General features: G+C 48.8%; 5 protein-coding genes across 5 annotated transcripts; 1 reads left to right on the forward strand and 4 right to left on the reverse strand.

Annotated features, from left to right (window-relative positions):
- Nucleotides 1–150: 150 nt before the first annotated feature.
- Nucleotides 151–753, reverse strand: DACRYDRAFT_108816 (uncharacterized protein; the record flags this gene model as incomplete). The annotated part of the gene is made up of 1 exon (XM_040768743.1): nt 151–753. One exon carries the CDS (start codon nt 751–753, stop codon nt 151–153), a length of 603 nt encoding a protein of 200 aa, XP_040627654.1.
- Nucleotides 754–1659: 906 nt separating this feature from the next.
- Nucleotides 1660–1869, forward strand: DACRYDRAFT_53888 (uncharacterized protein; the record flags this gene model as incomplete). Its single annotated transcript, XM_040775210.1, has 1 exon — nt 1660–1869. A coding segment is annotated over one exon (210 nt), but the record flags the coding sequence as incomplete, so codon positions are not given.
- A 4629-nt stretch (nt 1870–6498) lies between these two features.
- On the reverse strand, nt 6499–8265 carry DACRYDRAFT_31618 (cytochrome P450; the record flags this gene model as incomplete). Its single annotated transcript, XM_040774351.1, has 8 exons — nt 6499–6712; nt 6765–6823; nt 6869–7078; nt 7262–7466; nt 7489–7791; nt 7845–7877; nt 7935–8109; nt 8169–8265. Coding segments are annotated over 8 exons (1296 nt in total), but the record flags the coding sequence as incomplete, so codon positions are not given.
- An 818-nt stretch (nt 8266–9083) lies between these two features.
- Nucleotides 9084–11078, reverse strand: DACRYDRAFT_108818 (cytochrome P450; the record flags this gene model as incomplete). The annotated part of the gene is made up of 8 exons (XM_040768744.1): nt 9084–9450; nt 9498–9556; nt 9605–9803; nt 10066–10152; nt 10204–10506; nt 10566–10598; nt 10651–10825; nt 10883–11078. 8 exons carry the CDS (start codon nt 11076–11078, stop codon nt 9084–9086), a joined length of 1419 nt encoding a protein of 472 aa, XP_040627657.1.
- Nucleotides 11079–11815: 737 nt separating this feature from the next.
- DACRYDRAFT_23101 (uncharacterized protein) lies at nt 11816–12362 on the reverse strand. Its single transcript, XM_040773098.1, has 2 exons — nt 11921–12362; nt 11816–11867 (listed from the first exon to the last, which is right to left on the reverse strand). The coding sequence occupies exons 1-2, from the start codon at nt 12294–12296 to the stop codon at nt 11857–11859; spliced, it is 387 nt and encodes a 128-aa protein (XP_040627658.1). The 5' UTR covers nt 12297–12362; the 3' UTR covers nt 11816–11856.
- Nucleotides 12363–13026: the final 664 nt, after the last annotated feature.

Raw genomic sequence — 13026 nt, forward strand, 5'->3', positions numbered from 1 at the left:
CTGGTTCATGAGCATGTAGATATGGGAAACCATTCCTTCCAGGTTAGCCATGCATCTGGTAATATCAGCAACCTGTGGGTTGCTCTCCATTTTGACATCTTCCAATGTCAGTGCTGGCATTGCATCCTGGGAATAATTGGGGGTCGATGTTCAAACCTTTGTCATAGTATTGCCCAGTGCCCATTCCACTGTCTCCTTTAATTCAGCCATTGTCCATGGTTTGTCCACAGCCCTGTTGTATTTCTGTTCAAGCCTGTTCAGCATCTTGTCCCAAATGCAGCTTTCAGTGGGCAGGAATTTGAGTACACAGAGGAGGGCCTTTTGCTGGTTGAGGACAGAAATCCAGTTGTGCTTGATGAGCCATGTGGAAATGGAGTAGAAGTCCTGGTAGAATTCAGTGAATTCACCCTTGGTCTTAATGCAACATTGCCATTTGTGAACAAGGTTGTCAAGGTCCCAAGTTGCATACCAGTGTTTGTTATTCACTGCACCAGGATAGTACTTCAGTATTTTGGTCTTGAAATCCTCATACAAGTTCTTATTTGCATTGTCCATCCCATTGTGGATCTGTGCCCATAATTTGTAGGTGTCATCGTCAGTGTAAAAGCAGGCCCAGTCAATCTTGTCTCCTCCACCAGTGACAACAGGTTCACACAAGCCAAATAGTTTTTCCAGGGCCACAAAATGATGGGTGACACTGAAGGGTGTGGGGGAAAAGCAGGGGGGTGAAGGAGACACCCTGCCCATATGCATTGTTTGTTTACTCACCATGAGGAGTCATCAGACTGTGTCCACTATATCAGAGGTAATCCTGGTGGAAGGGGTCAATGATACCTCTGTGTCATCCAAGATTGTGGGTGTTTCTCAGAGCATGGTACATTGGGCTTGCCATTCATCCCTAAGCTCATTTTCTTGGTTTATAGGAGAGGTGGGTACCAGAGTACAGGAAGCCAGTATCAGAAATCAGAGGAGGAGAGGTTCTCGCCTCAGCAGCTCTTATTTGTGAAAAGCTGCCTTGTGTTGGGCTCCAATGTGATCCAACCCAAAAGGTGTCCAAAATATCAGTCCAATGGGTGGTGTGCAAGAACTTGCTAGGGAAAGAGGGGAGATATGGGGAAAGTCAGTAGGAATGCTGGAGTCAGCCTGTAGCTGAACTATCAAAAGTTGGTACACAATAATTGGAGCTCAGTGTCCATCCAGTCCAGTCACAATAAGTCAGGTCAAAATCCACTAAGTCAAGTCAAGTCTGCCAGTATACCAATAATTGGATCCATATAATGCTAACAGATAAGGGGCAGAATAAGCTAGATACAGGAGTTTCTGGAAACTACTTATACTAGCTAATCTAAACTGCACTCTATACTAAACCAGTCTCCAGATACCTCTCCAAGGCAGATGTTGGCATGCCAAATATCCGGATGGGCCAATCCTGTTGCAGGGGAAACCTGCAGTCATCATGCCAAATATCTGAGGGGTCCTGTTGCCTGGGAAATCATAGTAGTTGCCATGCCAAATATCCAGGGGGGTTGAGACTTGTCACTGGGGTGTGTTGTCCTGCATCACAACAATCCATAGTGCTGTGCAATGGTCTCTAAGGCCTGAAAATAACTGTGGGAATACTGGCTTGACACACCCCACTGGAGGTGGGGTTGTTCAGTGGTTCCAAAGAACTGGGCAGTAAAACTACTGCCAAGGTATATTGTACCTTTCTGTATTGAAAAGGTCATGGATACAGACAATTGTCTGTTAGCTCTCTCAGAGAGCATGAAGAAACATGGGATACACCTGATGTTTTATACAAGCCTACTAAGGCCTTATGTCCATGGTGACAACATACTCTTCCCAGGAAGAGATCTGGATACCATTTAGGGTAATGCACTGGATGGCAAACAGATCATCAAGTTGATCAATGATCATTGTTGGAGGCAATGAAAGTTGCAATTCCACTTTATTTGGTCTGACTGGGACCAATTGTGGGAGTCTGCCAGTAAGGCAGACTGACTCACCCAATTGGATGAGTATTTGGAGCTTCAGGGTGTGAAGACTCCAGAGGATCTCCCAAAAAGGAATCCTCAGGGATAATGTCATTGTTAGCCCACATGACTAACAATGGAAGGCCTTTGGCCTTCTATCCCTGCAACTGCAGTGGCAGACCATAAGCAGAAGCAATTCTGCAATTTTTTGGCCAACACAAAGGCCAAAGAAGAGACCACCTCTCTTCTCTTCTTACCACCACCTTCCCCCCTCCCATGAACAGTATATCATGTTTGATCTTGCCTTCTTGCCCTCCATCATGCTCTTCAAGCACATGTCTGGTGTTTCGCCTGCCCCTGCACTGTCTTGTGCAACTGCCTTGGCTGAGGTGGAAGTCTGTGAAGACATTGTCTTGCTTCCCCCACTGTCTCTGAGGACCATCTCACCCATGGCTGTCTCCCTGGCAGCCCCCATCCCTCCTTTGCTCCCTATGGCAGTGATACTGGCTGGCGTAGATCCCATGCCTACACTCTCATTGCAGACCACCAAGTCCATCCAGGGAGGTGCTCTTGCACCTTCCTCCAGCGTCATCCATATGGACAATAATCCATCTAGTGCTTCAGTGCCCCCTCCTGTAGTTATCCCAATGGATGACACCCAACTGCCCTGGTTGTTCTCTTGGACAACCCCACACCTAGAGGTGCCATTCCCTTGAACAGCACAGATCTTACTGCTGTTGTTCTGTTGAACAAACCCCCATCCTCAAACACCAGATGGGGCAAACCTTCTGGCACCCTGCTCATTGGCTGGGGTACTTTGTCCAGAGAGGACTCCTCTGTTGGCTGGGGCAACCCCACTGACCTACCGGAGTTAGCCCTTGTCCCAAGGGATGAGGATGAAGAAGAGTTTGTCAATGACAACAAAGATCCTTACCTTGTCCCAGATGGGGTACCCCTCCACCCAAAGGAGGATTGTGGCACATCTTACGGACATGATGCACAAGGCTTCCCAAGGCCCCAAATGCCCAAGTATGCCCAGGGATCTACTGATCTCTTCTACTGTGACACTTGCACCCATGCCTCCAAGCCCTTTGCTCTCCTTGCAGGAAACCCTCACACCAACTTAAGGTTGGCTCTTCATACTGCCAAGCAGCTCACTGACAAACTGCCTTTCAATTGCATGTGTTGCTGGAATGCAGAAGAGACTTGTGAGCATCTCACACTGGACTGGGGAGACCACTCCAATGAGTTGTTCCACCTCTGTCACAAACATCTCGATCAAGTTGAAGAACTTGAATGTGCTCTTTGTAAGAGCAAAGAAGACCTTGTGTGTTCCCTCAAGGAGAATGCAAGATTGTTGTCCACTCTGGATGACACCAGGCAGCTCTGCTTGACTGCCACAAAGATGATCTCTGATGCCCAGCAATTGGCATTGCAGGCCAGATTGGATGCCAAGCATTTCTGTCAGGACTGTGACAACTGGTGCTCCCAATACAACTACATTTGTGGTTGTCTTCATTCAACCTCAGATCACAAAGATCCTTCTCAGGCACCTCCTACCACAGGGGCTGCAAGCCCATCTTTGCAACTGTGGCCAGCATCCTCCCATGAGATGCTGAACAACCCCACCTCTGGTGGGGCATGTCAGGCCAATATTCCCACAGTTATTTTTGGGCCTTAGAGACTGTTGCACAGCACTACAGACCCTTACTACACAGACAATGCACCCCAGCAACAAGCCTTGACCCACTACGGATATTTGGCATGACAACAGCAGGGTTCCTCTGCAACAGGATCAACCCATCCAAATATTTGGCATGCCAACACTTGTGTTAGAGAGGTATCCAGAGATCGGATTAGTATAGAGTATGGTTTATGGTAGCTAGTATAAGTAGTTTCCAGAAACTCCTGTATCTAGCTTATTCTGCCCCTTTTCCAACAGACTTATATGGATCTGATTATCCCCTTGCTGGATAGGCAGATTTGACTTGACTTAGCGGATTCAACTTGACTTATTGTGACTTGACTAGATGGACACCAAGCTCTGATTATTGTGTACCAACTTTCAATAGCTCAGCTACAGGCTGACTCCCACATTTATACCCACTTTCCCCATCTCTCCCCCCCCCCTCTTCCAAGCGAGTTCTTGCACACCACCCATCAGACCAATATTTTGGACACCTCTTGGGTTGGATCAACACCTGACAACTATGACATCCCTATGGATGACCCCATTGTTGAGGAGCCTGCACTGGCTCCTCCCCAACCCTCTGCCATCACCCTTGGCAAGTGTCCTGCTGTGGACAAGCCCACCTCTGCACCTCCATGCAAAGTACTGTCTATATTGATGGTAATGGATCTTCTGGTGCCCCCACCCCAAGCAAGTCTTACAGCTTGGTTGTGTCCAGCACTGCTGGACTGCCTCTCACTCTTGCCTGGACAACCCCTGCAGCAACATCTGGCTCCTCTGGAGCTCCTGCTCATTCTGCATTGACTCAGCTTGACACTAACAGTCCTTCTGCTGTCACTGTGTTGCACTGGTGATTCCCCCCTATGGGAGTCTTGGAAGTTGTGGCTGCACAGCATGCAGCTACTCGTGTGGCTCAGATGGGTCATCCCATCCCACAAGCAAACACAATGAATCCCTGGCAGGGAATTGTCATGGCCAAGCAGTTGACCATGATCTGAAACACAGATCTTCCCTGCTGGCAGGTCTTAATGGAGACTGCTGATGCCCACTGGGCTCACACTCCACAAATGGGTAACCTCTGGTCCTGGTTTGTGAAGATGGTGGAGCAGGAGGGCAAAGAGGTGAATCCTCACCTCAACAAGGGGCCTAGCATTAGGTGCTCTGTGGATGGGAGATATTACATACCTGACCTTAACATGTGGACTTGGCTCCATGATAACTGTCCTCATGCAGACATTAGAGGCTGGCAAAAGGGCAATGCTGCTGCCTTTTATGAGATTGCAATGAATCTCTTTCAAACCAAGTTCAAATTCAAAAGTTCATCAATGAGCATCAGTTCAGTCAATCTGCCATTTCCCATTGGTCTATGACCACTTGCTTTCACAAAGCTGTCTCCCTCAATGTGGACAGCATACATGTTTGGAGCCCCATTGGGGTTGCCAAAGAGTTCATTGCCAGTGGGCTTGATGAATTGAAAACCGATGCCCTGGTTGGTTACTTTGGTTGTAGACAAAGGAAGGTGGAACTCAGTTGCATATACTGCAACAACATTCTCAACAAGAATGGTGTCCATGCTCTCAGTCTTGTAGACCAATGTGGCCAATCCCTATGGATGGAAGTCTTCCAGTCTGCCATAGTTCCCCCTCCTGCAGAGGGCCTCCCACTGTTGGGTCTTGAACCCAAAGGCTTGAAATGGTCTGATGACCATACCATTCCTGCTGCTTGTCCCTCTCATGTGGACACAGCCATTGAGGATGATACCCTCCTTGACTATGGTGATGGCAATGGTTATGACCATGCCTGTTAGTATGTATACCCCTTCCTCTTTGACAGGGGCAGGTGTAAGGGTCTGTATATGACCCCATCCTTTCCTTTCTAGGTAGGATCACCTCACAGAGGCAATCATGATCATCCAATGGAATGACACCTAGTGGGTGGCTGTAGGCCACCCTTCTCTCTATCCCTTTTGCTACATGCATGTATTACTACTAGTTAGTAATACATTTGTTCCATGTACATATTGAGGGTGTAAGGGCACCTTAAGCCCTTTCGGGCATGCATGCCATCTGTAAGTATTATTTCAAGAAAAAATTGACAGACTGTTAAGGAAAAAAAGAGAAAAAAAATGTTTTCTTTAATGTGTGCTGTCAGCTTTCTTTCTTACTGTAATTGCTATTTTTAATTTGGTTGCTATTTTGCTCTTTTGGGTGTATTTCATTGTCTTTTTAGAGGGGACCCCTAACTTAAATGTTTTTCTCGATGACTTTTTTTCATTCAGGAAGTGTGAATGGATTGGTAACACCACGCCGGAGGGGTCAATGAGGGCAATTGAGCCCGGAGGGCCATTCTGGTGACTTTACTTCCGAATTGGGGTCATCAGAGGAATTAACTCGGTTAGAAGCTAAACAATCACGGACCCGATTAATACCCCCGAGGCGTGAATAATGCCTCCTCATTCTGAAATAATACCCCCGAGTCATTGGAATTACGAGATGAAGCACATAGGTGCAGGTCCTGTCCAGTGCCAGTTTGTTTCCGCTCTTCATATTAATATTGCAGGTCTGACTTTCGTTAGCGCTTTGGTTTATAAACGGTTAATCTTCGACTGCGACATTTTATGCTGGTCTGTGAAGGAAGGGGTGACGATATGTAGTAATTCATCAATCCCTTCGTCAACTACGTCTCCTCATCAGGTACACTGAGAATCTCGGCAAGGTCAGGAAAACGAGGCACCACTTTAATCTTAAATGATTCGGGCCAAACAGTCAATCCGCTGTCCCAGAAAGCCATCGAATTGGGCAAGGGCTCTTTTCCCTCCTCGTCCTCCACTCCGTGAAAATCGAACGCCCAAAGCAGTTGGGCAACAGCAATCAGTAACATGTTGACCGCAAGGTTCTTACCGACGCAGACACGTCTCCCATGTCCGAACACCAGGTAGTCGTCGTGGGAATCCGCAGGTGAGGGCTTGAGGTTCCCCCGGTCGTCGAGGAATCGGGACGGATCGAAAGTATCGCCGTCCTGATACAACGCTGGATCCCGGCAGATGGACCTCAACCGCGCTCGTTAGTACAGTAAATGATATCACCTGTGGGATGGCTCACCATACGTTAGGAATGAGAATCGTGCCTTTTGGTATCAGGAATTTGTCGTACACGATATCCTTGGGGAAGGTTCAGCGTGCGCTGATAGGGGTTTGGTCACTCACTTCGGTGGCCACGTGTGCAAGACCCGCCGGTCCCGGTGGCCTCCATCTGAGGGTTTCCTTGACAATTGCTTGTACGTACGAAAGATGCTCGATGTCTCCAAAGGTGGGAAATCGCTTCCCGACAACTAGATCTAGTTGACTTCGAGCCGTCACAGCGGCTTGGGGATGTAAGAGCATCGCTATGAAAAACCATTTCAGAGCCGTCGCAGTCTGTTCCATCAAGAGGATCAGCAGGGGGACGACGGAAAATTGGATCAGTTACGGTGTCTTGTGCGGCGATACTGTTCAAATAGAGTGTCAAGAAAAAATCCTAACCACGATTGTGGATATCTCACTATAGTGTTCCTCCAAGCCAGCCACAGTCTTCATCACTGCTCAGGCCAATCTTCTCACCCGTTTCCTTGAGCTTCGCGCTGATGGACGGCACCCCCTCCACCTAATGGGATCATGCGATGAATATGCGATAAATGGACCAGTTCGCCGTAGAAAAACGACACACCTGCGGAGCAGTATGTGCATTGATGAAGAAGGTACGGGCGCGAGCGTACCATTCATCGCTCTGCCTGGATACATATAAGCCAGATGTCCAGAGGTGACGCTTTGGAATGGGGAGAACTCACCGACGAAGAAATTTGGACCTCGAGATAACGGGATGAAGGAATGGAAAGATATCGACAATTGATCCTCCCGGAATGGTCGCTTGAAAAAAGGCACGAAAGAAGCTATCGGGAGGTACACCCGGTTCATCAACTTCCAGCTTTATCGTACTGTGGCCATATATAACACGCCATGCAATCGAAGAGACATAGCGATAAAGATGTCTTGCGATATCAATCTCAGGATGTCGCACGAGGCCTTCAACTAACATACAGCTCTCCTCCTCTTGCACTGGAAAGAAGCTCTTCGCAGCATGGACATTTAGGCTGCGTATGTCAATCAGTCTCGAAGACAGCCGGATCACGCAAGGAAGCCATACCTCTCATGTGCAGCTCTTCTCTGTGTTCTCCAACTGTATTATCACGTCAGCTTTGCCACTTCAATCAGAACCCATGGAAAAAGCTCTTACAAAGCACCTTGATTCACAGTCGCAAAGTCCATGTTGTGAGTCAAATGCTCTGTCTTGATAAAACAAGGCCGATCTGATGTCTTCGCAGATAACCGATCAAGAATGTCTCCGGCGGCCTTCGCAGAACTTATGACAACGACCCGCTGACCGAGGGTGGTATATGAAGTCAGCGGTCCTGTGACGAGCAATCCTTCGATGAGTCACTGGATTTCTAGGAGGTGAGTTATTGCTTACCGTATACCTTTGACCATTCAGCAAACTTGAGGAACGCCAGGCGAGTCGGTACTTGCAGCAGGTTCCCAATCAGCGGCAAGCCTTGTGGACCGGGTGGGAGAGGGGCCGACGGTTGAGTGCGGAGAGTACGATAGGCACAAATGATGAAGGAAAGACAGAGGAGGACAAGACAGGCTGGCGACAGGGAGACAAAACACATGTTGGCTCCTTTAGTAGAGAGTACTCAAGCGGGATGATATGTGTTCATATAGTTGTTGAACCAGGAGAGACAGTACGACTAATTGCTATCAAAGGTCTGGTCTCTTCACGAATGGTCGGTGCTTTGTTCGCTTCTCCTGAACAGGTTAGACCATGTTTGGCATCCATCTTCGGTTATCATGGTAGAGTTTCTGTATGGCCAGGATCTCCGGTTACCGGCACATGGATGAGAAACGGCCCATCTTTTGTCAAGTTAGGAGGTTAGGATTGACAGAGAGCATATGCATAGAAGTGAGACAGACCGAATAATGAGGTGAGAGAGTCATTTTCCTATATATGGACGCGTTATCGAACGGTTTCATGGCAAGACCCTAACCGCATTTGGCGGCTTCCGTCTCTGAGCGAGAGCTGCTGCTGGGAAATGCAGCGAACCCTTCGGTCGGATTTTGGGATTCGATGCGCCGATCATGTCTTACTCGCCCCCCAGAGGTGCCTGAAAATCCTCCAAGCCGATCCAAAAAGACCTACAATCAATATCTCACTTCCGCCCCTGTGCTCCGACATCCAGACAGGTTGTACCATTGGAGCTCTCATCCCTTCCACCCTGGTGTTCTTCTCATCAGCAGCCGCTACCGCCTTTTATGATCCCGCGATTGCTCAATTTTCCATAGACACCGCTATATATTGTCTGCTCAACGCACCCAGTCCTAGTTATACCTACGTGGCAGCCGATTTAAGACGTTCGAAGAGATCCGGGAAGCGAGGGACCAATCGGACCTGATGAGGCTTCGGCCAAACGGTAACTCCATTGTCCCAGAACGCTGACGGATCGGGGACAATTTCATTTCCCTGCTCTCCTTTCACCCCGTGGAAATCGAACGCCCAGAGAAGTTGTGCAACGGCGATCAACAGCGTGTTCATTGCGAGGCTCTTTCCGATGCAGATGCGTCTTCCGTGTCCGAATACCAGGTAATCATCGTGTGAATCAGGAGGGGGCTTTCTTATGCAACCTTTCTCATCCAAAAAGCGGGATGGGTCGAATGCATCACCGTCGCGATATAACGATGGATCACGGCAGATAGACCTACAAAGGAATCAAGATCCAGCTAAGCTGCTGACATGCGGGCTTACCATGTATTAGGAATAATGACTGCGCCTTTCGGTATGAGGTAGTTATTATATATTATATCCTGACGACTATGGTAAGTGATTTAGACGTAATGACTGAAGAGACCTACTTCTTCTGCCACGTGCGCGACTCCTGTGGGCGTCGGCGGCCTCCACCGCAATATTTCCTTCACAATCGCCTCCACTTGAGGAAGATGTTCGAGATCCTCAAATGCTGGAATGCGAGCTCCACGATGGTCGTTATCTGGGCTCTGGCCGCAATGGCTGTTTGCGGATATCGAAGCATGGCCACCATAAACCACTTCAAAGCTGTGGCAGTCTAGTGTGTAGAAACGCATCAGCTCGAGGACGACAAGGAGATCAATGTGACATACCGTGTCCTGTGCTGCAATACTGCAGACAAGATGTATTACCAACATCCTGTCGAAAATTCTTGAGCTTACTATAAAGTTCCCGCCAACCAGCCGCAATCTCTATCGTTATCCATTCCAATCTTACCTCCCATTTCTTTCAATGTATTGCTCACGGACGGCATTCCTTCCACCTATTGAAGAGGACGTTGGTAACGCACATGTGTTTCAAATGAACCGGTACCTGGGGACGAGTGTGCGCATTGATGAAGAATGTGTTCGCCTTTTCATACCACGCTTCGCTGTGTCTGAGACCTGGTTAGTTTCATGCTGATAAGAATACTCAGGAATGGCCCTACCGACGAAGGAACCTTGACCGGGAGATTAGCGGTTGAAGAAAGGGGAAAATGTCAACTATTGAACCGCCAGGAATTGCGGATGAAAATAATGGCTCAAAGAAGTTTTCGGAAGGAACTTGCGCCTTATCGTCTCGAAGGTCGATGGCTTCATGACCGTAAAGAACGCGCCACGCGATTGAGGAAGAATGCCGGTAAATATGCTTCGCAATATCAATGTCAGGGTGTCGCAGGAGATCTTCGACCATTATGCGACTCTCTTCTTCCTGTATAGGCTGGAACTTTTGCGCAGCACGGATATTCAGGCTGAGGATGGATCTTAACGAGACTGGTCAATGAAAAAAAAAAAACTCAACGATGCCCACCTTTCATGCGCTGCCCTCCTCTGTGTTCTCCAGCTGAGTCTTGACATTAGATCTATCCCAGATCACTTGTATTCAATGTTCTCACAAAGAACCTCGATTAGCAAAGGCGAACTCCATGCTATGGGTCAAATATGCAAGTTTGATCAGCCGTGGCCTATCTGATGTCTTTGAAGACAAACGATCAAGGATGTCCCCTGCCGCTTTCGCAGAGCTTATCAGAACGACCGGCTGTCCAAGGACTGTGTATGAAGCCAGTGGGCCTGTGATAAGCAGGCCTTCGATCAGCTGTCGCTGCCATAATGTAATGGATTACTTACCATACTCCTTTGACCACTCAACAAACTTGAGGAACACCAAGCGAGACGGTACTTGCAGAAGGTTTCCGATCAGCGGCAAGCCTTTCGGACCTGGCGGCAATTGGGGGGAAGGTTGAGTACGGATAGCTGCAATGGCACGGATGGCGAAGGCGATACCAAGCAGGACGAGAGATCCCAAAGATAAGGGAACATACATGGTGTCTCAGTCATCGAAAATGGAGGGCAAGCAAGAGGTTCATATAATATTTCTTGATCAAGAATATGCAGCGAGACGCAGCATGTTGTTAAGTGGGTGCGGAAAAGGGCCGGAAGACGTGCTTCTTTTGTTCAGGCATTCCTCAGACCTCAGGAAGGTGGTGACAGCACAGGGTCATCAACAGTAGGCGGTCTCGACGAAGTTTCCCCAATCGTACCACATGTCGGTAAAAAAAATTGCAGCTCCCATCAAAGTTGCAAGCAGCGCATGCTCAACGAATGGTGCTGGGAAGGGAAGGCGTCCCTGGATGGTACCATCGTCAGTCTTCTCTTCTCCTCTCGTGATCGGAAGGATTATCAACCATTGAGCGGTTCCAGGCACCCAAGTGCACTCTGGTCATACGGTTGTAACCTATAAGTAGATTTGCTGAGACTGTGTCGAAAAAAGCCATAGGGCAAGTACAGATCTCAGCTTCACCTCCTGATTATTGCTCTGCTGGCGGTGTACATACAGGAATGATGCCGTATTCGCTCTTTAGGGCACGATATAGGAAATGAGCTATACAGTGAGAGGGGGGAGAAGATGCTCTCACCATTTCTTTCCGCCAAATCAGAACCCGCCGGGATGGTTCCGCTCTCGCCATATTTGTCTGGATTCGTTTTCAGCGGACAACTTCACCGGAGAATTCTTCATCTAGGGGGTTTGCGTTTGACAGGTGCTCTCTCATTCCGTGAAGGTTTAGTCAAGCACAGTTCCGAATAAAGGCGCCATACCCTCATCATGATATACGTACGCGCATTCGTACTTGACGCCAGTGATTTGTAATCTAAATTGCATGAGAGGCATGGTTTGCTCTTCCTGGTTGTCCACGGAAAGCGGCTTCGTCTGTTTGCCATGCCAGCGGGGGAAGGCAAGGGCTTCGCGAAGAACAAGCAGGAGCAGAAGGTCCAACCACCTCGGCTGCGCGTTGTCGATTGTAGGCCTGTTGCTTCGAATCGGGCTGAGGTGGCGTTGGGATGCAACGCTGTCATGCACGTGTTTGGGCCGGGCTGCTGTCGTCGTCTGATAGAAGATTGCCTGCTGCGGTCCGCAAGTTCCATCAGTTGCCCACGTGTTGATTGGATGATATGCCGTATTTCCTTTCCGGGGAGGTGTGCTGGCTCCCGCAATCACCGATGCTGATAGAAAGTGCATGTCATCGTTGATATAATGTGCCATTGGTTACATACATATGATGCTCGATGCGGTTCACCACTGCTCCACGGCACGTTCTTCATCCATGCCCTCTTCCCAATCCCCACCATCGTACATCCTCATTCTCTTCTTCTTCGCATCTTCCTCCTCCTCCTCCCCGTCTTCTTCGTCACTTTCCACCTTCTTCTTCTTCTTACTCAGTACAGGGGGAGGAGGCGGAGGTGGGGTTTTCCGATTCTGATGGAGATGACGGATCTTGCCACCCTGAGACTTAGATAGGCCGAAACGATTACCGGAGCGTCTTTTTAGCGAAATAGCCTCTGCTCGCAGAGTTCAGAGCTGTTTCCCCAGGAACGAGGGAACGTGTCTTACTGTTAGGAATGGTATGCGCTAGAGTCCCTTCCCGTCTGGGCAAGGAGGTCGGCGGAACAGAGCCGGTCACAGGCACCGTCTTAGGAGGGAGGTTCTCCTGATAACTTGAGATAAGTGATGGGAATGAGAAAGACAACTTATGGACATACCTTAGACCTCGCTTTAGTTGCCGACTTGCCCGATGTTACAGCTTCAACCACTGGCTTCCAGATTGGCTTCAGCTGTTCGACTTTTTCATCTTGATCCATCTCCTCATCGGCATTGCCCCGCTCGTCATCCAGCAGATCATTTGATGGCTCCTGTTCCTCATCGGGTGAATCTGACATGATCTCCTGCTCGTTCGTCTGCTGATGCGCCGTCGGCTTCGTTCGTTCCCTCTTTC

This window comes from Dacryopinax primogenitus, assembly GCF_000292625.1.
Source record: "Dacryopinax primogenitus strain DJM-731 SS1 chromosome Unknown DACRYscaffold_12, whole genome shotgun sequence".
NCBI classification, from domain to species: Eukaryota; Fungi; Basidiomycota; class Dacrymycetes; order Dacrymycetales; family Dacrymycetaceae; genus Dacryopinax; species Dacryopinax primogenitus.